The sequence below is a fragment of the Eleutherodactylus coqui genome, chromosome 6 (assembly GCF_035609145.1).
Source record: "Eleutherodactylus coqui strain aEleCoq1 chromosome 6, aEleCoq1.hap1, whole genome shotgun sequence".
In the NCBI taxonomy this organism is placed as follows: domain Eukaryota; kingdom Metazoa; phylum Chordata; class Amphibia; order Anura; family Eleutherodactylidae; genus Eleutherodactylus; species Eleutherodactylus coqui.
The window spans coordinates 79,470,822-79,498,787 of NC_089842.1; the positions used below are offsets into that span (position 1 = coordinate 79,470,822).

General features: G+C 44.1%; 1 protein-coding gene across 1 annotated transcript; it reads left to right on the forward strand.

Moving 5' to 3' along the window:
* The first annotated feature begins 251 nt into the window (after window positions 1–251).
* LOC136631355 (B-cell receptor CD22-like) lies at window positions 252–18,099 on the forward strand. Its single transcript, XM_066605621.1, has 8 exons — window positions 252–292; window positions 6,195–6,274; window positions 8,742–9,107; window positions 14,113–14,406; window positions 14,891–15,142; window positions 15,851–16,111; window positions 16,966–17,259; window positions 17,636–18,099. Exons 2-8 carry the CDS (start codon window positions 6,199–6,201, stop codon window positions 17,920–17,922), a joined length of 1,830 nt encoding a protein of 609 aa, XP_066461718.1. The 5' UTR covers window positions 252–292; window positions 6,195–6,198; the 3' UTR covers window positions 17,923–18,099.
* The last annotated feature ends 9,867 nt before the right edge of the window (window positions 18,100–27,966 follow it).

A 27,966-nucleotide genomic window follows, 5' to 3' on the forward strand; every position in this document is an offset into this window, starting at 1 on the left:
GATCCTAAGACCTAGGACTTCATGTGTTTGAAGAGATCATTTGTGGGAATGTCATGGTTCAGCTCACCTGTAGATGGGAGCTGAATTTTCACTTTCGGTCTATCTTGTACTAGTGATTTCTGCTGCCAGAAATGAGGCTTAAGGCAGGAAACTGAGGGAGGGAGAGCGAGCGGCTGCTTTGTTCTGGTTGATAGGTTTGATATCTTTTTGTTGGTTCTAACTCTAAGAAGAGCAGAAGTTGTATCATCATCACTCAGATCAGACACCAAGAAGGACGATCCTGGAGGAGAAGGTAAAATGTTTCAGCTTGTAATTAGAACATCCTTATTTAAATATATGAATTAATTAGTGAATTAATACATAAAAAGTATTATAATCAACAATTCATGGTTAATTTTCTTTTTTTTCAAATGGATGTCATTGATATCAAGAGGGATTTTACATTACATGATAGATACAATGTGTCCAGCGCTCCATCTAAAAGATTTTTATTGACTGATTCACACTATAACTAAATGGTAAAGAACCCCAATCATGTATGTGTGGGACATTCTTCATTATGTTTTTTAGTTGTTGTTATCTAAATAAATATAGCCACATTATTAGATTACAGTGCTAGACACATTTTTCTTTTGGATTGACACCCTACATAGTCCACAGCTGTCTGGGCACCCTGCGCAGCGGCTACAAGTAACTACTTACCAGCTGAGATTCTTGAGTGTTGCATTACATTATACATGGGACATTATAATGTGCTTCCTTAGACTTCCATGGGATAAAGACACATATTACTGTATTATGAGTTAATTTTATAATTTCACTATCCATAGGCTAATGGTACGCTATGATGACCTCTCTTATGGTTCCATGGCTTAAACATACAAAATGTTTTCCCTATAAATACATGGTCCACGAAAATATTAAATATTGTTATGACTTTTCCTTAGGATAGAACATTAATGTATGATTGGGGGGGGGGGGGGGGGGCTAGGCATGGATAAGTGTAAAGAAGGAGCACCAAAACTTGAATGGCCTGAGCTATAGGACCAGTCAACAGGTCTAGGAACATTGCTTATATATATGGGTTGTGGTACTCCAGTGAATGCAGCTGTTCCTTTATGCTCTGCTGTCCTGGGAGTGGGACACCCACCAGTTCCGTATTGAAGGACAATTTTCAAGTTAGGGTGAATACCCACTACATTCTTTTTGACTGCGAAATTTGCAGCTTTTTTTTTCTTCAGGGGTCTATGGGACTTGTTAATGTTAAAATCGCATTACGCAAAATCGCGATTTCACGGTAATTTGCGATTTTGCCGCAATGCGTTTTTAACATTAGAAAGCCCCATAGACACCTGGAAAAAAAACACAGCAAATTTTCAAACGCTAGTGGGTAGTCACCCTTAGACTACTGTTTTAAATCTCAGAAAATCTTTTCATACTATGGACACCTAAGTCAACAGTTATCATGTACAGTGGTGCCTCGGCTTGCTCGTGCCTTAGCCTGCAAGCTTCTTGACTTGCAAGCAGGCTCTCTCCCAAATTTTTGCTCTGATTTAAGAGAAAGAAACTTGGGTTATGAGCCTGCTCTCAAGTCAAGAAGTTTGCAAGCTCCAGCAAGCTAATGCTCTGATTGGTTAACCCAGTACCGGCTTTCATTGGCTGATGCAATGCTGGATTAACCAAACACAGCCATTCAATAATGTCATTGAATGGCTGTGATTGTCTAACCCAGTGCCGGCTTTCACTGGCTGACACTGTGCTGGATTAACTAATCAGAGAATTTGCTTGCTGGAGGCAGGGAATTCAAGCCCCGCTTCGAGGAAGAAAGGCTCTGTCAGCGTGGAGGGGGACATGGTGGCAGCGAGGACGAGAAAGGAGGAAGAAGAAGGAGGAGGAAGCAGGAGCTGCAGGAGGAGTTGGAGAAAGAAGCAGGAGGAGGAAGTAGCAGGAAGTAGGAACAGCAGGAGGAGGAGAAGAAGGGAGGAGGAAGCAGAAGCAGCAGCAGCAGGAGGAGGGATGAGGAGGAAGCAGGAGCAGGAGGAAGAAAAGGAAACAGGAGCAGCAGCAGGAGAAGGAGGAAGCAGGAGCAAGTGTTACGTGTGCTGCTGGGATCTGTAGTTCTAAGCTTCCTAGCAGCACAGCCTTCACAGGGTTAATTAATTGACCTGGCTAGATGTGGTACTTCCTGCTAGCCAGTCTCCTGGGTCTGTGCTCACATGTAAACCCAGCTCCTGGTCAGTCTCTGTCTGGTGTTCAGGATGAGCAGTCATGAATCCTTGTCTATTGAAGTTTGCTGTGCGATTTGTACCCTGTGAGGGCTGTGCTGATAGGAAGCTTAAAACTACAGATCGCAGCAACACAAGTAACAGCAAGAAGCAGGAAGCAGGAGGAGGAGGAGGAAGGAGCAGCAGGAGGAGGTTGAGGAGGCAGCAGGAGCAGCAGCAGCAGGAGGAGGGTGAGAACAAGGATGCAGCAGCAGGAGGAGAAGGAGGACGATGTAACAGCAGCAGCCATGTGAGAACCGGAACATCAGTGATAGGGGAGTATTAATGTTTGTTTTTTACATGTAGCGTAGTTAGGGCTTATTTATTCAATTCATTTCCATGTGTAAAATTGATTTGAAATAAGAGTGTTTTGGGTTAACAGCTTAATCACAGAATGAATTAAACTCTTAAGCCAAGGCACCACTGAATCTTCAAGCCATGAACACAGAAAAGCTCATGTTGTCCCTTAAGCCAAAGACACCTCAAAAAAGCAATCACGATGTACTATGAATATTTTGGACATGGAAGCATGTTGTATAGAGATGAGCGAACACCAAAATGTTCGGGTGTTCGTTATTCGTAACGAACTTCCCGTGATGCTCGAGGGTTCGTTTCGAACAACGAACCCCATTGAAGTCAATGGGCGACCGGAACATTTTTGTATTTCGCCGATGCTCGCTAAGGTTTTCATGTGTGAAAATCTGGGCAATTCAGGAAAGTGATGGGAATGACACAGTGACGGATAGGGCAGGCGAGGGGCTACATGGTGGGCTGCATCTCAAGTTCACAGGTCCCACTATTAAGCCACAATAGCGGCAAGAGTGCCCCCCCCCCCCCCACTGTCAGCATAAAGATCGTCCTCCTCTGGCACAGCTGTAACAGCTGTAGCAGAGAAGAACGATGTTTGCCCATTGAATTCAATGGAACCGGCAATACAGCCGACTCCACTGAATGCAATGGGCTGCCGGCGATCGCAGGATGAATGGTCGGAAAGGGGTTAAATATATAACCCCTTTCCTGCAATTCATCCAGAAATGTGTTACACTAAAAATATATACCGGCGTATAAGGCGACCGGGCGTATAAGACGACCCCCCAACTGTCACCTTATACGCCGGTAATACAGTGGAGCAAAGAATAAAAAGCATTACTTACGTTTTTAGATGATCTGCGGCGCTCCTGCAGGCTGTCACTCCCTCCTGGTCCACGGCAGACAAGCTTTCTCCACGAAAGACTTTAAATCCCTGCCTCCAGAAGCACATGTGCCTTCAGCCAATCACAGCCAATGACAATGATGTCATTGAATGGCTGTGATTGGCTGTGTTTCTGGAGGCGGGGATTTCAAGCCTTGAAATCTCTAACGTCTCAGGGAAGAAAGTTTAATTTACCAGAACACCGCATGGTGTTCGTTACGAATAACGAACATCCCGAACACCCTAATATTCGCACGAATAGCAAGCTCGGACGAACGCGTTCGCTCATCTCTAATGTTGTATTATGTGTCTCTAAAACACTCAAACCTGAAGAAACTCATCACAATGTATTATGTGTAATTAAAGTATGGAAGCTAAGGAAAAGTTACCATGATCTAATGTATATTTTTGGATGATGGGAGCACAACAAAACTTATAATAGGGCATCATGTACACTATCTTTAACTCATAAAAGCTCAGGGAAACATTTGTGCACTACTTGATAACTTGTACAACACAAGGACATTTGTCATGGTGTACAAGGTGTCAATAACCCAAGGAAGCCTAAAGAAACTCATAATGGTATACCATGTTTCGTTAAGCCATAGAAGCCTTGGGAAAGTTATCAGGGTATGCTGTTTGTCTTTGGGTCATGGTAGCACAGGAAAATGCATTGTATTATTAGGGCAGGGCTGTAGCTGTAGGGGGTGTAAAAGTAGTGTTTCACCCTGACTCTGGTGTTTAAAGGTGCTCAAAAGCCCATCTACCACATAACAACACACCACTACAATGTATAATAGTGCAGAAAGCAGGAAAGTTGAGTCAAAAGCTTGTTACTAATGCATGGACAGACCAAAATATCAAATATTGCAGGTAACATACTGTTTTGTAATGTTGTGCCTGGACATGATTACTCTTAGAGCTTATAGTAAATGTACAGAATCATTTTATGGGGTTCACTGCAGGCTAGAAACATGAATTTATCTATGGTACTCATATAAATAGAAGGTAGGAAGCAGGTACAATGAAGGAAATCCCAACTTTGGGTACAGATTTTTTAGTTTTTATTATGGTTGCGATATCTGAGAGTTTTGAGGTAAGGTTTGGTCCATATTCATATCATGAGACAGCAGCTATTTTTTCACACCCTTTAAGCCATATATTGGGTGTTTGTTTTTTGTTAATTGACCATTGAAATGAGCTAATTTGATACTTCTATTATTATTTCTATGTTGGATGTTTGACCACGAAGCACAAAGGATCAAAGACCAAGTAGGAAGTTCCTTTAAAAAGTCAGGTGATCTGTTATGGTGGTCATACTAGTCGTTTTTCCAAAAACAGATACAACTAATTGGTTGGTTAATTTTTTTCTAAATTAAGTGAGAAAATCCACAGATCTTGTCATACAACAATATAGTACACTACAAAATAGGGCTTGTCCTTTTCTGGGGTCCATTGTTGTGTCGAAGCCTTGGCCCAATGGAGGATCATCGTTTACTTTAGTCAGTCAATAGGACCCTGTGTTACAGAGCAGGTTTAGCAGAACTCAGTCCCATAAGCTCTATTAAAACGCATATTGGACTGAGAATCAATGAACCAGTTGACATATCTTACAATTATAGTGTAGATGTGCATGCCCACTTTCAATTTCATAATGAACTCTGCTGTTATCAATGCCCACACAGGTGACAACATCCATAAGGATCAAAAGATTACATGTGAAATGCTCCGGATTAATTTAATAACCTTTGGTGCAAGTGACGTACTGACCAAATTAATTGACAATTAGCCACTGTTCCTCCTGAACCCTTTTTGTGCTGAATTACTATCAGGCAGTCCTGTACTATACGTACAGTTAATGTTGGTTCAATGTGCATGTTAGCAGAAAATATCATTTCCACAGAACACAGAAATTACACTTCATTGACTCTGGGTTGAGTCTTGTATGAAGGAGCACGATTTGCCTATTTAGGATGGCACATCCCTTACATACTAATATTTTCCATTTCAACCTCAGTCAGTTGTAAACTTCCTTTACAGTTGTTTTTTTTTTACAAAGTTATTAGTATGTTTTGAACACTATGAATTATTAGTAGCTATGTCTAACATCAGAACCAAGTTTGTCATTTAGCTTGTGGCCATCATTTCACATGCTATTAGCCTACAGGAAAACTATAGGTAATCACAATGTAAGATGTCTAAATGCACAAGAGAAACTGTCCAATGAAAAACTCCCCTCTGCTGCATCTATATTGTCCTGGAGTAGTACCGCAATATTCTGCAGCTCTGTGGAATCTTAGAACTCAAATCAGTACTTATAAATGAAGCCCTGCGGATCCTCTCAATTTCCTTCCACAGAGAAAAAAAAATTCATAATTAAATTTTTTCTTTTTTTTTTAATGTTCAAACATTTGGGAGGTAAAATCCTAAACCCACTAAAAATAACCAATAACCGCTACTCTCACCCTCTCTCCTATGTTATACTCATAGAGGTTCAGAAAGCTGCGGTACAAGGAGTTTAGAGGAGTCCTCACACTGTGGAGCTCCTGTAGCTGTTGTGAAAGTCTTTCCATGACTAGTAAAATAATAGCCCTGCAGGGTACAGCAACATTTACTACCTTGACCCTACAGAGCTTGAAATTCTCCAGTGCCCCAAATTTTAAATTATACAGTCTATTGAATATAGAAAATAAGAGAACTATGCATAGTATCTGTGGAAACTTTTTTTTACTCCTTAGGATCATGAAGAACATACAAGTACAAGGGACATGGACCTTTGTGTTTCTGATGCTTCTTTTTAAAGGTGTATACAACAGAGGTATGTTAAAACAGTACTTCAATACTATAACACTGATTCTACAGCGTCCGAGGAGCAGGCCCTTGCCTAGAAGACAGCGGGGATGAGTTGTAAGCCCTGCCACGGTGGTGCTATTGTCTCCCACCCGGAGGGTAGCCAGGGACACGTCCAACGGGGACAAGGGCAGGATATTTAAGCAGAAGGTAACCAGGAACTGGCTTACCTTTGTTCTTCCTCTGGGGTTGTCACGGGTGACATCACAGTTCCGTCCTCCACGGTGGATACGACAGATAGTTATTAAAGATTCCACACACATGGAGAAGTCCATTTAAGAGTCACATCGGGAACGGTCAGTGAGACCCATTTACTAACAGTTCAAGAATTGCATGATAAGTTTGGCAGCGAAGTACAACTTGCACCGCTCTGCATAAGAGGGCAGGGAGGCATACACAGAATTCATGGGAGAATATTCCACAGCTAAAGTTATCTGCAAGGTCCCAGTCCCGGACACATATTTCCACTTTCCTTTCTCTCTCTCTCCCTGTTCACACTCACGATTGCAGGAAAGACAGCAGACACTAGACACGTCTTCTCTCCCACAGGGGCTTGCAGCTACCCTGCGGTCTCCTGGGATAAGAGGTATCCAAGGGAGATGGGTGATACCTTTCAGCTTCCTAATTCTCACTTCCACAGCACAGGAGAATGCTGTGTACAGCGCTTCAGAGACACATCAACAGATATTCCAAATGTCCTGGCTCTCAGACTGGTTCAGGCTAGACTAGGCCAGGAGGTGACCTTCTTACTAACTGACTTAGACCAGACTCCAGACTCGACTCCACTGCAAACATTAATATGAAGCATGGTCAGGTGACCACCAACTTATCACACAAAACAATACATTTCCAGACATCTCACATACCAGACAGTTAACACTTTCAGTGCTGCAGAAGTGCACCACATACACTTAATGCATACAGAACTTGCTGACAACATAAGCGCACTTGTCAAACTTGAAAGATATTTTGAAGTGGCCCATAGCTCTGGGCCACTACAATTCTTGTTTTCAAAAGCTCAACTTCTATAAGACTGCCCTATGTACAAAAATATAACTATTATAATATTGCCCCCTTTGTACTATGAAGTAATCCCTGAATGTAGCTGATACTTGAGGCGTATCGAAGCCTCATCAACCAAGTATGCCCAATAGTTTGTACAGTACACCAGAGAAAAAACACAACGTGCACCAATTAGGTCTTGTTCCAAAGCCCTTCGGAAGGAAGTAGCTCATTCACAGGAGTTTTTATTGCAAAAAATAGAACAAAGAAAGGCGTAATAGTCCAATCACAGTGGGCAGTGGCCTAAAATACATTATTGTTGTAGAAAAGTAACAAATCACTGCAAAGTCTAACACTGATGAATTAATACATAATGTGACGTGTGCTTGCATTATATTACACTAATAAGAGTAAAAATAATTTGGTTACAAGAACTAATGGGCCTTTAACACGGGACAATTATCGTTCAGATTCCTGTGGGATCGCGGGAATATGAACGGTTCTAAATGATACCTGGCCCATGTAAATGCATGCAGTGACTGAAGGACTGCAGAAAACTGAATGACATGCTGCTTAATGTAAACCGCAGTCATTCACTTATGAATGATTGCCTGATTACCGTGAATGGATGTGGCGGGGGGGGGGGGGGGGGGGGCGGGGGCGGACGCTGTCCAGCCAACTCCGACTCCATGCCAGCAGCACTGGTGGAGAACACTCTCTTGCTTCCATGATGGCAGCACTGTGAGCGATGCCAGTGATACTCACTCCTGTATAGAAAGGATCAACAATATGGTCTCCAGGAAATGCTCAACCCCCCCCCCACCCCCCACACACTACTACGGATAGCTCAGTCAAGTTTGTGCTCCTTTAAGAGCTTCAGATTAAGCTATATTAACCCCTGAATAACACGTGTAAGACAAATCCTCCTAATACTTTCACAACTGTAACTACTATAATAGTTCCCCCTATGTAAAAGACTATATCAACTATAATTCTCCATATGTTCAAAAATGTAACTACGGCCTTCTATGTACAAGAATATAATTATTGCCTATGCTATCTATCTTTAAAAAAGTAATCACTATAATATTGGCTCATATGTAGGGGTGCAACTGCAGTGGGTGAAGAGAATGTAGTCGCATCTAGGCCCTGAATCCCTTGGGAACCCATAAGCTGTATCCTCCCCATATGAGGAGACCAGTAGTGTAAATGAAGAATTATAGTTGGTCGGGTCCTATTAAAGATTTTGCATTTGGACCCACCAGCTTCAAATTACATCATTACTCCTATGTACAAGAATATAACTACTATAGTAACACCCTCTATATAAAGGAATACAACTATAATATTTGTCTATTTACATGAATATGTGATTCTTTGCTGGTTATTAGGAATTACATAGTGATGTGCTGAACACATTATCTGTTTTCTAGGGGACCAGGTGAAATTGGGGAGCAATGTTATTGCCTGGAAGGGTTCTTGTGTCATTTTACCTTGTGAAATCAATTCTAGTGAAGACATCCACAACTACACGTGGTATCATAACTCAGTATATCATGAGGAAGAAAGTAATTATAAAGGAGCCATTGTTTATCAAAGTAAAGGCAATATGGAGATAGACAGTTCTTTTAAGGACAGAGTAGAATACAGAGGAAAGAACAATAAGGACTGCACCATATTAATAAGTGACCTTCAGAGTGAACACGCTGGACGTTACCAGATCAGGCTGATGGGGAAGAAAAAGGGGAAGAATAATGACTGGAAATGGATGTCTACAAACATGAGCCTTACAGTGAGTGGTAAGTTACCTTTATATTTCTATCGACAAATATTTATTACAGAAAGCAGATATAGCAGAGCTGAACTGTCACGTTGTAAACGGCTATTGAAAATGAAGTGAAAAGCAAACTGTGGATAACTCCAAATCAGCTCTACAATCCCTATATGTACTAAACAGTGTTTTCAGTTAAACAGCATGTTGTACAGTATATTATGGCCTTGAATTAAAGGGGATGTGCCACGTCTAGCTATTAATTACATATCCTCAGGATCTAAAATCAATAGCAGATTGGGAAGGTTCCACTGCTTGAGACTCTCGAGCGATCAGTTGTTCCCTGAGCGGGAAACATCAGTTTCTCCTGCCCATGTGCATAACCTTACATTTACCAATGTTGAACTTCATTTGCCATTTTTTTATCCCAGCCCCAGCTTATCCAGGTCCATTTGTAGCCACAACTTGTCCTCCTTTGTATTAATTATGTTGTATAATTTCATATCATCTGCAAATATTGATATTTTGCTGTGCAGCCCCTCTATCAGGTCACTGATACATATATTGAACAGAATGGGGCCTAATACTGAACCCTGTGGCACCCCGCTAGCAACAGTGGCTCAATCGGAGTATGAACCATTAACACCATCTGCCTTCCATGTCCAAGTTAGTTCTTTACCAAGATACACACGTTTTCTCCCAGTCCGAGCTGTCTCATTTTATATATCAACCTATTATGCAGCACGGTGTGAAATTCTTTAGAGAAATCCAGATATATGAGATTAATAGACTCTCCCTTCTCTCCAATCTAGAACTTACTTCATCGTAGAAGCTGATCAGATTGGTCTGACATGATCGACCCCTCATGAACCCGTGCTGATGAGGGGTTATGCAGTTGTTTTCCTTGAGGTATTCTAGGATGGGGTCTCTCAGAAACACCTTTGAATATTTTTCCAATTATCGAAGTGAGATCTACTGGCCTGTAGTTACCAGGCTCTCTTCTTGACCCCTTTTTGTATATTGGAACCACATTGCCAGTACGCCAATCCAGTGGTACAACCCCGGTCTAAGTAATATCCATAAATATAAGAAATAGCAGTCAATCCATCACGTCACTTAGTTCCCTTAGTACCCTTAGGTACCCTTTATTTAGTGTGTGTGTGGTGGGGGTGGGGGGTTGTTTTATTCCCCTGCATCTTGTGTGACATTTCTTTTTAATTAATGAATACACTTGAGAAAAAAACTATTTATTATTGCCTTTACCCATCGTCTTCTATGGTTTCTCCTGCATTATTTGTTAAAGGGCCAGGGCTTTCAGTGCAAATCCTTTTACTGTTTATATAATTGAAAAACAGTTTAGGGTTATTTTTGCTCTCTTTGGCTCTCCTTGCATAATTTGTTTTTTTCCTGTATGTTTTTAGCACTTCTTCGCTGCCTTCTTGTTTTAATAATTTAAACAGTTTCTTTTTTCACTTATTGCCCCCCTTACAGTCTTGTCGAGCCACATTGGTTTCCTTCTGCTTGTAGTTCTTTTGTTTTTAAAGGGCATGAGCTGCTCACATAAGGTGATTAGAATGTTTTTAAACTTCTCGCATTTGTCGCCTGCACTGTTATTTTTGAGGACATTGTCCTATTTAATGTTGCCAAGAGTAATTCTGAACTGATCCAAATTTTTCTTAACTAAAGTTTATTTTTTTTGTCGTTCCATGATAAGGCTTCCTATCGAATGACAGCTGGAATTTAATTATACTGCTGTTACTATTTCCCAAGTGTCCCTCAACTTGCAACCCCATTAATTGGTCCAGAGTGGCCCTCCCTCTAGTTGGCTCCCGCACAAGTTGGGTAAGGTTGTTCTCTTTAATTGTTCTCAAGAACTTAACGCCCTTATGAAATTTGCAGGTTTCGCCTTCCCACATTATATCCGGATAATTAAAGTCTCCCATAATAATTATTTCATTGCGGTTTGAAACATTTTTTATTTGTTTTAATAATACGTTTTCAGTTTCTTCCATTGCTTTTGGTGGTCTATAGAAGACCCCTATCAGGATTTTATCATTTTTCCCTCCCTGTATTTCTACCCACAGAGATTCCATGTGTTCATCTCCTACACCTATATCTCCTCGTAGCCTTAGCATTAAGTAGGATTTAACATACAGACATACTGCTTCTCCTTTCTGGTTCCTAAGTTCTCTTCTGAAGAGATTGTAATCCTGTAAATTCACCGCCCAATCGCACTTGTCATCAAGCCATTAATCCTACTATATCGTAATTTTCATCAGACATTTTCGCTTTGAGCTCATCCACTCTACTGATCAGACTTCTTGTATTCATTGCCATACAATTTATACAGTTGTTGTTATTCGTTATATTCATTATGCTACTTATGGTCCTATTAGCTGTTCTGACAGTTGTAACTGTGCTAACCCCACACTCCACTTGACCACTATTCCCATTCCTTGTCCCTGGTCACTGTGTACATTGTCTTCTTCCCTATTACTCACTCCTGATGCCCTTACCCTGGTCCCTAGTTTAAAAACACTCCTCCAACCTTCTAGCCATCTTCTCCCTCAGGATGCTGCAGCCTCCCCATTGAGATGCAACCCATCCCTACGTTGGAGCCTGTGGCCGACAGGAAAGTCAGCCCAGTTCTCCAGAAACCCAAGCTTCTCCTTCCTACACCATCTCCGGAGCCACTTGTTTACCTCCCTAATCTTCCGCTGCCTTTCTGGTGTGGCTTGCGGTACAGTAGTATTTCCGAGAAAACTACCTTGGAGGTCCTTGCCCTGAGCTTAGATCCTAGATCCCTTAATTTGTTTTTGAGGGTTCTCCATTGACCTCTAATTTGGCTATTTGTGCCAATGTGCACCATGACCACTGCATCCTCACCACCATCTCCCAGTAATCTGTCAACCCAATCCACGATGTGTTGAATTCTATCGTTAGGAAGGCCTGCCCTGTGCTCCCCTACCCCTTTATACTGGAGCAGTCATCTCCCTAGCGTTCAGAGGGCATGTCAGTACTGTACAAAGATATTGGCCCAGGAAATCAAATTATTGCTGAGGGATCCTGGGCAGAGAACCATTGCCGATGTGCTATTAATGATAGTTTCTAAAGATAAATCATCAATAGGTAGCGTGGGACAACTTTTTTAATGTTTGGTTATAATTAGAGATGAGCGAACGTACTCATTTCGAGTAATTACTCGATCGAGCATGGCTATGTTCGAGTACCTGGCTACTCGGGTGCAAAGATTCGGGGGGCGCCAGGGAGCGGGGAATGGCGTGGTGGATCGGGGGGTAGCAGTGGGGAACAGGGGGGAGCTCTCTCTCTCTAACTCTCCCCCCCACTCCCCTCTGCAACCGCCCGCTCACCCACGGCGCCCCCAGAATCTTTTCACCCGAGTAGAGAAGTATTGAAAATTGCGGTGCTCGAGTGAAAAAGGGGCGTGGCCGAGTACGTTCGCTCATCTCTAGTTATAATCTATTCTGTTGATGGTATCCAGGTAGATTATTTATATTACTAAAGACTTTTTATTTTTATTTTTTTGATTCTCTATTTTAGAGAAAAGGTAGATTGCTCTTTTAAATAAAAGTTTGGAAAATGCTTTTATACTAACAACTTTAGCAAATTTAAAGGTGTCCATAAACATAAGAAAAAAATAAAATGACTCAGGCGATTTCAGTGGCCTGGCCAACTTTGTCATGTTTATGGGACTCTCCAACACTCCCCTGATGGCAGATTTCTAACATGCCAAATTCTTTGTTCCCACAAGAGATAAGTTATTGCCAGAAGTGTCTGGCGGCAGCTTAACTCCTTTTACTCATTGAAAACAATTGTGCGCTTGGTCAAGCTGAGCAAGCATTTGTATGGTGGAGTTAAGAAGAATAGCTGTCAATCAAATGAGTGTTTAGCCAACAGCTATGAAGGGTGCATGGGCAGCTGTAAGAGATTGTGCCAAATTATAAATTTATCCGCTATCCACCAGTAAGGTTAAAACTTTATGACTGTGGGAGTCTTAATTCTTAATGCTGGGACCTCCACCAATCCTGAGAAGGGGTTGTAGTTTATAAAAGACAGCCTAACAGTAGGCTCCTCCCAGCAACTCAGAGAACTGAAAATTACATATACTGCCTGCAGAGGAGAAAGCAGATAATAAATGCCATATAGAAGTCATATAATGACCGAAAATAGTGTTATTCTGAAGTAGTGTTATTCCTCATATACACACGAGACTGCTTATTCTGAAAAGTTTTCTGAAAAGCTAGGTACATTTTAAAGGGATTGTACCAGAAATACAAGTTATCCCCTGTCCACTACTGAGACCCCCATTGATCCTGAGAATGGAAGTCCCATGTTCCCCCCTATCACTGTGGGGATTCCTCTCTCACCTGCAGTGATGCTACACTGATTGGAGTGCTGGCTGAGCATGTATGGTTGGGAATCCAATAACTTTAATGAGGCTGACGGAAATACCCGAACACTTGCTGCTCCAGTATCTCTGGGCATCTATGGGTACCATTGAAAATAAAAGGAGTGACAGTGCACTTGCAAGACCATTGCTCCATTCAGTCTCCTCTTAACTGCAGGGAGTGCAGTAAGCCCAAAGTGAGGAGGACAGGAGACACAGGGCCCCTGTATTCGGGATCAGTATGGGTCTCAATGGTGAGACCCCCCGCTGAGGGGATTTGTGGGGGGATATAGTCAACCCGTAATCCATCATTCAGTGCACAAGGATGAACGACCTGTGATGATGTCACCATCATGTGATCAGGAGCGGTGCTCAGAGCCCCAGAGACTGATCACATGTCGGTGACATCACCACATGTAACTCACACAGTCAGTCAGTCACTGATTACTCACAGAGAGGTGGTCGTTAGTATTTTGACTTGGAATTCTGGTGCTACCCCATGAGGCCCAATTTTACCCCCTCAGAAACTAAACTTTCCTTTGTCAGTAGAAATGTCTCCAGCAGCTTGTCTGTATTTTGTTCTTGTGGTTTCAAAGTCACCCTGCTTGCAACTTTTTTCTTTTAGATATTGGCCCGGATTTAAAATTAGATGCATCTTCTGAAATGGAAGAAAACAGTAGCGTCACATTCACTTGCTCTATAGATTATTCTTGTCCTTCGAATGACCTCAGCCTGACTTGGCTTCAGGATGTAAATGGAAGAGTGACGACGGCCATAAAGAATGACACACATAAGATAAGCATCACCACCACGCTGACGTTCGTCCCAACATGGAAAGACAACAAGAAGAATATCAGTTGTTTACTGTATAGGATGAATGAGATGGAAGGCAATGAAAGCATACAGCTTAATGTGAAACGTAAGAACTCCCCTTCATGTACTTCTGTTTGTGTGTTATGAGGGTCAATTACATTGGGGTCATGAAGATGTTTGTGATGTTAAATACTCTTGTATAAAATGACACAAGTATTGTAGGAGTGACACCGGCATTGGCTAACCAGAAAAGTTACATTTTAACCTCACATAGATTTATGGATCTAACACGCCAATGCGCTATTTTTACAGGTCATCAATGCGCAGTGGTGTTACCCATGGCCACCAGTTCTTGCTGTCATTCCCCATCCTGTGCAAATGACCTTCATACAATGCATTAACGCACACTAGGTTTCTAGTTATATTTTTCAGTAATTAGTGCATCACCTATTTCATTTTTTTGAACTTGCTCAAATAATTTTGGAATGTTTCCAGATAGTTGTTACTGACAATACAGAGCAGCTCTAAGCTGCAACAATACATAAAGACAATGATAATCCTAAGAACATTTTTGGAATTTCATTTTTCAGATAAACCCCAAAATGTCACAATTATTGCAAAGAGTCCCATTATAAGACTCCTGGAAGGGCAAAATGTAACACTGGAGTGTTCTGTAGAAAGTAGCAATCCGCCAAATCCTAATATCATATGGTACAAAAATGGGCAGAAATTGGACTCGGAGGCTTATAAAAAAACAGTTGATGAATCAGGACGATACCAATGTGAAGCTAAAAACAGTATGGGCACAAGTAAATCAGAAACTGTGGAAATTTCTGTGCTGCGTAAGTAATCACATCAGAACATATCTTGAGTTAATACCTATAAATCAGAACGGGAGGGGAAGGAAATACTTCTACCACATTAAAGGGGCCTTCCAGGCTTGGAATCTTATGGCATATCTGTAGGATACCCCAAGCTGTTCCACCTCTGCAGAACCCAACTGACCACCCCTATCCAGATGTTTGCATCGGCCAAGGATAGTTGGGGGTTACGGAAACCTTCGAGTAGGCTTCTCTGCATTGTTTCTATAACTCCCATAGGAGTGAATAGGAATTATGGAAGTGGTGCAGGACAGTGAGCTATGCTGTTTCTACAACTTGGAGCTGCAGAAACAACATAGCTCATTATGCTATGTTGGTTACATAACTCTCCTTCACTTCTATGGAAGTTATGGGAGCAAAGAGTTGTTTCTGTAACTCCCAACCCACTTGCTGCTGCATGTAGCCAAAAGGGGAGTGGGCAATCTTAGACATAGGTTTGGGTGTCAGAGGTGAAACCTACTTCTACCAGAATTTTATAGCATATCCTGGGGGTATAACATAAAAGTTCCAGATGGGAATAACCCTTTAAGTAATTTCTATTTCCCCTAGTTGATTGCTTAGAAGACATCCTACTAACATTGACTTCTCTCCCAATTTCTGAGAGACCCATGTATTTCATTTACAACTTTTTGTACTGTGATTCACGCCGTGTCGTATAAAATATTTCAGATCCTCCCAAACACATAACTATTCAAAAGCCGCAAGGAAATATAATAGAAGGATTCCCTGTTACTCTGAATTGTTCTACTGTTGCAAACCCGCCAGTCTCCCGTTACATCTGGTACAAGAATAAAATGCTGTTTTCTAACAGCACTGACAGCCGCTACAATTTCAGTAAGATAACAGAGAATGATTCTGGATTTTATGAATGTGAAGCTTCCAATAGTCAAGGATCCAACACATCTTCGCGCATGTACCTGGATGTAAAATGTGAGTATTCCTATGTTATCAAGGATGTTCTTCTGAATTTCACAGCACAGAGCTCTCCAATTATTTCTACTACAAGATTTTATAAGCTTCTAAACTTGTGTTCACATGCTCAGGTGATCCTGGAGTTCACAGAGTTCTCAATCTTTGGACTTCAAAAATACTCTTGTATATGAGTGCGCAGTGGTGTTACCCATGGCCACACCATAGACAGTTCTTGCTGTCATTCCCCTTCCTGTGCAAATGATCTTCATACAATGCATCAGCATTCAATAGCTTTTTGGCTATATTTTTCATTAACTACTGCATCACCTATTTAATTTTTTTAACTTCCTCATATAATTTTGGAATATTTCCAGATAGTTGTTACTGACAATACAGAGTAGCTCTAAGCTGCAACAATACATAAAGACATAAGCCCAAAGTGAGGAGGACAAGAGACACAGGGCCCCTGTATTCGGGATCAGTGGGGGTCTCAATGGTGAGACCCCCTTCCCCGCTGAGGGTGTTTGTGGGGGAATGTAGTCAACCCGTAATCCCTCATTCAGTGCAGAAGGATGAACGACCTGTGATGATGTCACCATCATGTGATAAGGGGCGGAGCTGAGAGCCCCAGTGACTGATCACATGTCGGTGACATCACCACATGTAACTCACACAGTCAGTCAGTCACTGATTACTCACAGAGAGGTGGTCGTTAGTATTTTGACTTGGAATTCTGGTGCAACCCCATAAGGCCCAATTTTACCCCCTCAGAAACTAAACTTTCCTTTGTCAGTAGAAATGTCTCCAGCGTCTTGTCTGTATTTTGTTTTTGTGGTTTCAAAGTCACCCTGCTTGCAACTTTTTTCTTTTAGATATTGGCCCGGATTTAAAATTAGATGCATCTTCTGAAATGGAAGAAAACAGTAGAGTCACATTCACTTGCTCTATAGATTATTATTGTCCTGTGAATGACCTCAGCCTGACTTGGCTTCAGGATGTAAATGGAACAGTGACAACGAACAAAAAGAATGACACACATAAGATAAGCCTCACCACCACGCTGACATTCGTCCCAACATGGAAAGACAACAAGAAGAATATCAGTTGTTTACTGTATAGGAAGAATGAGATGAAAGGCTGTGAAAGCATACAGCTTAATGTGAAACGTAAGAACTCCCCTTCATGTACCTCTGTTTGTGTGTTATGAGGTTCAATTACATTGGGGTCATGAAGATGCTTGTGATGTTGAATACTCTTGTATATGAGTGGGCAGTGGTGTTACCCATGGCCGCACCATAGACTGTTCTTGCTGTCATTCCCCATCCTGTGCAAATGATCTTCATACAATGCATTAGCATTCAATAGCTTTTTGGTTATATTTTTCATTAACTACTGCATCACCTATTTAATTTTTTTAACTTCCTCATATAATTTTGGAATATTTCCAGATAGTTGTTACTGACAATACAGAGCAGCTCTAAGCTGCAGCAATACATAAAGACAATGACAATCCTAAGAACATTTTGGAATTTTATTTTTCAGATGTCCCTCAAAATGTCCAAATTATGGCAAATATTCCGACTATAAGACTCCTGGGAGGACAACATGTAACACTGGAGTGTTCTGTGGAAAGTAGCAATCCGCCAAATCCTAATATCATATGGTACAAAAATGGGCAGAAGTTGTATCCGGAGGCTTATAAAAAAACAGTTGATGAACCAGGACAATACCATTGTGAAGCTAAAAACAGTCTGGGCATACGTAAATCAGATACTGTGGAAATTTCTGTGCTGCATCACATCAGAACATATCTTGAGTTAACCCCTTAAGCACCAGATACTTTTTAGGGATTTTACCCATGTGGTGGTTTAACTGCCTCATTTTTTTCCTTCAGCTACCAACATTTTTTTTTCAGTGACATAGAGGGGTATTTTTGAAATATGTTTTTCACTGACTTTTTTTCTCATTTTTTAGTTTTATTGGGGGTAAAAAGCTAAAAAAAATAATTTTTCTTAAGATTTATAGTTGGCGTCGGCTTTGGGTTATTTTCTTTCTTATGTATATATTTGTATTTTATTATGTAATTTTGTTTTAGTTAATTAATTATGTAATTATTTTTTTTTACCATCTATATTTCCCATGACATCATATAAGACCTCTGGGGGACATTCACATGGTTTTTTTATTTAACACTTTTCCACTCCAGCTGGGGCATCTATAGGAGCCCCAGTTACAGGGGAAAACATCCCCTGTAGTGACAATAGTCACTGGCAAAGCTGATCAATGTCTGCTGGGACCTTGTAAGCTCTGCTGTGCCAGGGAATCCTGGTGGTCACATGACTGTCGGCTCATGTAGTGGAAGTTATACTTCCACTTTTTTACTTTTTAGTACATAGCGTTCATTGAGCGCTGTGTACTAGGGAAAGGAGAAGGCAGTAGGGGTTAAACACCACTCCTGCCTTTTCCTTTGGGTTATCAGCTGTGACTAGCAGCTTACAACGCGACCGGCTTCTGATTCAATCAGAGGCTTTAATTCCGTGCTGTATTTTTACTATTGGCTGAGATTAAAGACCAGGACTAAGTGCCGTACATTTACTGTGCTTGGTCCTTAATGGGTTAATACATGAAAAGCAAGAAGGGAAGGGAAGGAAATACTTCTAAGGACCAAGACTTATTTTTCAAATCTGACATCTGTAGTAATAACGCTTGAATGCTTTTACTTATCAACGTGATTCTGAGATTGTTTTTACGTGACATATTGTACTTTGTTATTGGTAAATCTTCATCAATAAATATTGTCTATATTAATTTGAAAAAAAATTACTGAAAACCACACAATAGTTAATAATTAATATTTATCATATGCCTACTTAACATTGCAATAATTTTTTAAGTGTTATTTTTTTTTTTCATTTCCACAAAGTTTATGAGTTTAAATGGCTTTGTTGTGATTAGAGATGAGCAAGAGTACTCGTCCGAGCTTGATGCTCGTTCGAGTATTAGGGTGTTCGAGATGCTCGTTACTCGAGACGAGCACCACACGATGTTCGAGTTACTTTCACTATCATCTCTGAGACATTTGTGCGCTTTTCTGGCCAATAGAAAGACATGGAAGGCATTACAACTTCCTCCTGTGACGTTCCAGCCCTATACCACCCCCCTGCAGTGAGTGGCTGGGGAGATCAGGTGACACCCGAGTATTAAAATCTGCCCCTCCCAGGGCTCGCCACAGATGCATTCTGACATAGAATGAGCTGATGCTGCTGCTGCTGCTATAGGGAGAGTGTTAGGTGTTATTTTAGGCTTCAAGTACCCCAACGGTCCTTCTTAGGGCCACATCTGACCGTGTGCAGTACTGTTGAGGCTGCTTTTAGCAGTGTTGCACAATTTCTTTTTTTTGTATATCGGGCGTGCAGACCATTGCGTCCTCAGTCTGCAGTCATTTTACAGAGTATAGGGGCAGTACTGGTGAGGCAGGGACAGTGGGAAAGGTGAAAGAGATATACTGTCTATATAGGCAGTGGGCTTTTTCAAAAAAATTGGGGAAAAATACAATATTTGGGCTGCCTGTGACCGTCTTCAGTGTACTGCGTATCTGCTGGGGCTAGTAGTCCTAATTAATACGCAGCTAAGCGTTACAGCAGGCTTGCGCAAAATTGTTTCCTGGCTCTGCTGTCTCCGTTACATCACCGCCGTCATAGCGTCAGAGGGAAACAGTATACATAATATAAGCTGCATACAGTATCTGTCTGGTGTTTCAGCTCACCATTTAAAAAAAGTGAAGCAAAATACTTAAGGCCTACCACTGCCCTTTGGCCACTTGACTGCTTCTGCGCTGTGAATTCCAGTAGCTGAGTCATACGCACCTACGTCTCACTACAGGCGTGCGCAAAATTGTTTCCTGGCTCTGCTGTGCGTTCCGTAAGCGAAGTCAGCCTCCAACCACAGGCCAATAAGCGGCACATTTATTTACAACATTCTGTTTCTGCTCTACTCGTAATACACCATGCTGAGGGGTAGGGGTAGGCCTAGAGGATGTGGACGCGGGCGAGGACGCGGAGGCCCAAGTCAGGGTGTGGGCACAGGCCGAGCTCCTGATCCAGGTGTATCGCAGCCGACTGCTGCGGGGTTAGGAGAGAGGCAAGTTTCTGGTGTCCCCAGATTCATCTCACAATTAATGGGTCCACGTGGTAGACCTCTATTAGAAAATGAGCAGTGTGAGCAGGTCCTGTCGTGGATGGCAGAAAGTGCATCCAGCAATCTATCGACCACCCAGACTTCTACGCCGTCCACTGCTGCAACTCTGAATCCTCTGGCTGCTGCTCCTCCTTCCTCCCAGCCTCTTCACTTTATTACAATGACACATTCTGAGGAGCAGGCAGACTCCCAGGAACTGTTCTCGGGCCCCTGCCCAGAATGGGCAGCAATGGTTCCTCTCCCACTGGAGGAGTTTGTCGTGACCGATGCCCAACCTTTGGAAAGTTCCCGGGGTCCGGGGGTGAGGCTGGGGACTTCCGGCAACTGTCTCAAGAGCTTTCAGTGGTTGAGGAGGACGATGACGATGAGACACAGTTGTCTATCACTCAGGTAGTAGTAATTGCAGTAAGTCTGAGGGAGGAGCGCACCGAGGATTCGGAGGAAGAGCAGCTGGACGATGAGGTGACTGACCCCACCTGGTTTGCTAAGCCTACTGAGGACAGGTCTTCAGAGGGGGAGGCAAGTGCAGCAGCAGGGCAGGTTGGAAGAGGTAGTGCGGTGGCCAGGGGTAGAGGCAGGGCCAGACCGAATAATTCACCAACTGTTTCCCTCGCGCCCCCTCGCGCCATGCCACCCTGCAGAGGCCGAGGTGCTCAAAGGTGTGGCAGTTTTTCACTGAGAGTGCAGACGACCGACGAACAGTGGTGTGCAAGGTTTGTCGCGCCAAGATCAGCCGTGGAGCCACCACCACCAGCCTCACCACCACCAGCACGCGCAGACATATGATGGTCAAGCACCCCACAAGGTGGGACGAAGGCCGTTCACCGCCTCCGGTCTGCACCACTGCCTCTCCCCCTGTGCCCCAACCTGCCACTGAGATCCAACCCCCTCTCAGGACACAGGCACTACCATCTCCCGGCCTGCACCCACACCCTCACCTCCGCTGTCCTCGACCCCATCCAGCAATGTCTCTCAGCGCAGCGTCCAGCCATTGCTAGCGCAACTGTTTGAGCGCAAGCGCAAGTACGCCGCCACGCACCCGCACGCTCAAGCGTTAAACGTACACATAGCCAAATTGATCAGCCTGGAGATGCTGCCGTACAGGCTTGTGGAAACGGAGGCTTTCAAAAACATGATGGCAGCGGCCCCGCGCTACTCGGTTCCCAGTCGCCACTTTTCCTGATGTGCCGTCCCAGCCCTGCACGACCACGTCTCCCGCAACATTGTACGCGCCCTCACCAACGCGGTTACTGCCAGGGTCCACTTAACAACGGACACGTGGACAAGCACAGGCGGGCAGGGCCACTATATCTCCCTGACGGCACATTGGGTGAATTTAGTGGAGGCTGGGACCGAGTCAGAGCCTGGGACCGCTCACGTCCTACCCACACCCAGAATTGCGTGCCCCAGCTCGGTTCTGGTATCTGCGGCGGTGTATGCTTCCTCCACTAAACCACCCTTCTCCTCCTCCTCCTACGCAACCTCTGTCTCGCAATCAAGATGTGTCAGCAGCAGCACATCGCCAGCAGTCGGTGTCGCGCGGCGTGGCAGCACAGCGGTGGGCAAGCGTCAGCAGGCCGTGCTGAAACTACTCAGCTTAGGAGAGAAGAGGCACACGGCCCACGAACTGCTGCAGGGTCTGACAGAGCAGACCGACTGCTGGCTTTCGCCGCTGAGCCTCCAACCGGGCATGGTCGTGTGTGACAACGGCCGTAACCTGGTGGTGGCTCTGCAGCTCGGCAGCCTCACGCATATGCCATGCCTGGCCCACGTCTTTAATTTGGTGGTTAAGCACTTTCTGAAAAGCTACCCACGCTTGTCAGACCTGCTCGGAAAAGTGCACCGGCTCAGCGCACATTTCCGCATGTCCAAGACGGACACTGCCACCCTGCGCACCCTGCAACATCGGTTTAATCTGCCAGTGCACCGACTGCTGTGCGACGTGCCCACACGGTGGAACTCTACGCTCCACATGTTGGCCAGGCTCTATGAGCAGCGTAGAGCTATAGTGGAATACCAACTCCAATATGAGTGGCGTAGTGGGAGTCAGCCTCCTCAATTCTTTTCAGAAGAGTGGGCCTGGTTGGCAGACATCTGCCAGGTCCTTGGAAACTTTGAGGAGTCTACCCAGATGGTGAGCGGTGATGCTGCAATCATTAGCGTCACCATTCCTCTGCTATGCCTCTTGAAAAGTTCTCTGCAAAGCATAAAGGCAGACGCTTTGCGCTCGGAAATGGAGGCAGGGGAAGACAGTATGTCGCTGGATAGTCTGAGCCCCCTCATGTCTATATCTCAGCGCGTTGAGGAGGGGGAGGGGGAAGAGACAGCTTGGCCCACTGCTGAGGGTACCCATGCTGCTTGCCTGTCATCCTTTCAGCGTGTATGGCCTGAGGAGGAGGAGGAGGAGGAGGATCCTGAAAGTGATCTTCCTAGTGAGGACAGCCATGTGTTGCGTACAGGTACCCTGGCACACATGGCTGACTTCATGTTAGGATGCCTTTCTCGTGACCCTCGCGTTACACGCATTCTGGCAACTATGGATTACTGGGTGTACACACTGCTCGACCCACGGTATAAGGAGAACCTTTCCACTCTCATACCCGAAGAGGAAAAGGGTTCGAGAGTGATGCTATACCACAGGACCCTGGCGGACAAACTGATGGTAAAATTCCCATCCGACAGCGCTAGTGGCAGAAGGCGCAGTTCCGAGGGCCAGGTAGCAGGGGAGGTGCGGAGATCAGACAGCATGTACAGCACAGGTAGGGGAACACTCTCCAAGGCCTTTGACAGCTTTATGGCTCCCCAGCAAGACTGTGTCACCGCTCCCCAGTCAAGGCTGAGTCGGCGGGAGCACTGTAAAAGGATGGTGAGGGAGTACGTAGCCAATCGCACGACCGTCCTCCGTGACGCCTCTGCCCCCTACAACTACTGGGTGTCGAAGCTGGACACAAGGCCTGAACTCGCGCTGTATGCCCTGGAGGTGCTTGCTTGTCCTGCGGCTAGCGTCTTGTCAGAGAGGGTGTTTAGTGCGGCTGGGGGAATCATTACGGATAAGCGTACCCGCCTGTCAACCGACAGTGCCGACAGGCTTACGCTCATAAAGATGAACAAAGCCTGGATTTCCCCAGACTTCTCTTCTCCACCAGCGGACAGCAGCGCTACCTAAACAATACGTAGGCTGCACCCGCGGATGGAAGCATCGTTCTCTATCACCATCAAAAACGGGGACCTTTTAGCTTCATCAATCTGTGTATTATATTCATCCTCCTCCTCCTGCTCCTCCTCCTGAAACCTCACGTAATCACGCCGAATGGGCAATACTTTTGTAAACAATGTTTATACGTTTCAATTCTCATTAAAGCGTTGAAACTTGCACCAGAACCAATTTTTATTTTAACTGGGCTGCCTACAGGCCTAGTTACAAATTAAGCCACATTAACCAAAGCGATTAACGGGTTCACCTGCCCTCTTGGTTGGGCATGGGCAATTTTTCTGAGGTACATTAGTACTGTTGGTACACCAATTTTTTGGGGCCCTCGCCTACAGTGTAATCCTAGTAATTTTTATGGGCTTCGCCTGCACTCATGCTACAGCAAGGTGTGTGGGGTTGGCCTACACTTTTGCTACATAAATGTAACTGGGGCCTTGTCTATACTGCAACTTCTGAAATGTGAAAGAGACTGTTATCTCCCTAAACTGCTGCAACGGGAATGTTACTGTGGCCTGTCTTGACTGCTACTACTACTGAAATGGAACTAATACTGTGCTCCCCCTATACTGCTGCTTCGGAATTGTTACTGGGGCCTGTCTTGACTGCTACTATTACTGAAATGGAACTAAGACTGTGCTCCCCCTATACTGCTGCTAGTGATATGTTACTGGGGCATGTCTGGACTGCTACTACTACTGAAATGGAACTAATACTGTGCTTCCCCTATAATGCTGCTAGTGATATGTTACTGGGGCCTGTCCCTTATGCTACCGCTGAAATGTTACTAATTCTGGGCTCTACCTATACCGCTGCTAATGCTATGTCACTGGGGTGTGGAAACGGAGGCTTCCCAAAGACATGATGGTGGTGAGGCCATTTCCCACCAATGTGGTTACTGTTAAGGTGCATATAACCACGTACACGTGGAGAGGACACGTAGTGCCTCAAAAACATCCCCCTCCTCCTCCAACAATGAAAACATTCTTGGCAAATACCTTTGCATTGGTCTGTCTGGTGGCAGTCCAAGAATTTCACCTTTACGGACACAACAAGAAAGCCACCCCAACATCCCCCTGCCACGGCCCACTTAATCCTGGCCACATTCCGAAAACCAACTAAATAAAACCACTCTACTAGGTCCGCAGTCGCCACCACATTCCCACCAACGTGGTTACTGTTAAGGTACATATTACCACTCTGACTGTGGCATGCACTGTGGGCCGAAGCACACCTGTATTGTATGTGACATTAGCTCTGCTGAGCAGGGCACTGCAATGGGATACATTTATGTACCGCCTATGGGTTCCAGGGAGCCACCCATGCTGTGGGTCCACAGGGACTTCACATTAGGGATTTGTACCTGCCAGTGTCTATGTATTAAAAACACCGGTCAAACTGGGGCATGCAGTGTGGGCCGAAGCCCACCGGCATTAAACCTGACGTTACCTCAGCTGTGGTGGGCACTGCAATGGGATATATTTATGTACCGCCGGTGGCTTCCTGGGACCCACCCATGCTGTCGGTCCACACGGAGTTGTAACTGCATGTGTCCACTTCTAAAGAACCCCAGTCTGACTGGGGCATGCAGTGTGGGCCGAAGCCCACCTGCATTAAACCTGATGTTACCTCAGCTGTGCTAGGCACTGCAATGGGATTTATTTATGTACCGCCAGTGGGTTCCAGGGAGCCACCCATGCTGTGGGTCCACACGGACTTCACAATAGGGAGTTGTACCTGCCTGTGTCTATGAATTAAAAACCCCAGTGTGACTGGGGCATGCAGTGTGGGCTGAAGCCCACCTGCATGTAATCTGGCGTTAGCTTTGCTGTCCAGGGCACTGCAATGGGATATATTTATGTACCGCCGGTGGCTTCCTGGGACCCACCCATGCTGTCTGTCCACACGGAGTTGTAACTGCATGTGTCCACTTCTAAAGAACCCCAGTCTGACTGGGGCATGCAGTGTGGGCCGAAGCCCACCTGCATTAAACCTGACGTTACCTCAGCTGTGCTGGTCACTGCAATGGGATTTATTTATGTACCGCCGGTGGGTTCCAGGGAGCCACCCATGCTGTGGGTCCACGGGGACTTCACAATAGGGAGTTGTACGATCTTTATGCTGACAGTGCGGGGGGGGGGGGCCCACTCTTGCCGCTATTGTGGCTTAATAGTGGGACCTGGGAACTTGAGATGCAGCCCAACATGTAGCCACTCGCCTGCCCTATCCGTTTCTGTGTCGTTACCATCACTTTCTTGAATTGCCCAGATTTTCACAAATGAAAACCTTAGCGAGCATCGGCGATATACAAAAATGCTCGGGTCGCCCATTGACTTCAATGGGGTTCGTTACTCGAAACGAACCCTCGAGCATCGCAAAAAGTTTGTCTCGAGTAACGAGCACCCGAGCATTTTGGTACTCGCTCATCTCTAGTTGTGATGCCAGTTCATATCCAGGCTGAAGTTTTCTCTGGACAAAATAGTAATAAAATGGTTAAAACAAACTAAAAAGGGGAATTGTCCTGTTTTCCTGGTGTGTCGTGTTTTACCTCAGTGCAGCACATTCTTAGGTGGTGGGAAAGGACTCCAGGAGACAGGATTAATAGTGAAAACAGTATGACCATTTTATTGCTAGGAGAATTCTTTATTAAAGGCATTACATTGCATTTGCATTGCTGTTCTTTATAATATAGATTACAGTCATATGCAGGGATCATATTCAAACACTTCAATGAGATAAATACTTGAACCGTTTTCTGTACTCTGTGGTTTATCTTACTATTTTGTTCTCTTTCTTTCCTATTGTTTAGATCTCCTTCTTCCCTCTTGACCTTTAGTCTCTGATTCTGATTGTTAATTCTTCTCTCTATCTTCCTCTTTTCTTAACTTCTCCCTCCTGCTGGCTTTCTGTACTTTCAACTTGAACTAGCTTTAGTACTCACACTTCTCCTTTCCACTGCACTGGCTTCTCTTGTTGTTCCTGCTTCTTTGACTCTGCCTAGACTCAAATCCCTTAACTTCACCCCTCTACACTTTTATCTTCATCCTCTCACCCAACCCATGCAGATGGCGTATCCTCCAATCACAGGCCCCTAGCAAATAGTTAGCTAGCTAGCCAATACCTAGGCCATGTTGGGGTGAGTGGCATACATGATAGCAAGCTAGGCTGGATTAGTAGTAGTATGCAGGATTACGTTGCATGAACACACATATATAACAAATAGCTGAACATTTAAAGGTATAAACACAAGAAGTAACCACAAAAGTGCTGTAGTACGCAACTCTGGGGTACTACAGTTGCCCTGGTACATTATGTGTGGCCTCAATTCCAGAAGTACTGGGCTCTCCCCATTCCTGGTTTCCAAATATTAGGACCTTGATGACCTCCTCCTGGTATTCAAGAAAGTTGCCCCTTCGGTCTGCACATCAATATAGCCGGTAGACATTATACAGTGCCCCCTGTATGATGTGCATTACCCGTATTTTATACCACACCCTTATTTTCCACATGGCATTGTATGGTCCGAGTACTCGATCTACCCATCCCATGTACCTATTGTAGTCAAGGACAAAGTCTGGCTTGGGGATCTCTGTACTGGTACCTCATACTGGTTGGGGGTACTGCTATTGCCATGTATTGTGCTCAATAAAAGGAAATCCCTCTTGTCCTTATACTTGACAAACAATACGTTGTCACTGCATAGTGCCTGGCTGTCACCCCTTCTGAGAATTTGCCCATGCAGCAACCTAGGGAGGCTTTTTTGTTTTTTTCTAACAGTGCCACATGCCAGTTTTTTCGGAAGAAAGTCTCTGGAATAGGGGAGCACTGGTGTAAAAATTTGTCAGGTAGAGGTGGTAACCCTGGTCCAGTCATGGGGGCACCAATTTCCATAAAAAAAATTTTCTGTAGTTCCCAGGAAGTAGAGGCTTTTTGGAGGCTCAATTTTGGTGCCCTTTACTTCATAAATCTGGAACTTATGGGTGTACCCCGATGCACTCTTGCACAATCTGTATATTTTCATGCCCTCTTACTGGGCTGGTACTGGAAGAATCGAAGCCTGCCTTTGAAATGTACCAGGGACTCACAATTGGTGTCATTGCTGAGTGAACAGTGCGTATGGTCATTATGATGCAAGTATTTTATAATTGCTTCAAAAACGTCCTTGACATAGCCATGTGGAAAATTGGGGTGCAGTATAAAATATCCGTACTTCAGTAGGCCCTAATGCTCAGATTTTTTACTAGCCCCATACATAATACAATGCCCCAAAATTTTACGATTTTGGATGCATCAACAGACCATTTGTAGGGTTTTGCTAAACTAGATTTGGAGTTTTCTCACCTGAAATTCTGGGCATAAATATTAGTTTGGGGAGCAACCCCTTCATGGGCTAAACCTTTGAATTATACTTTAGTTTTGTTTTATGTTGCGCCAGTAACACCCCTCCTTGTTGAAAACAGCAAGAAAA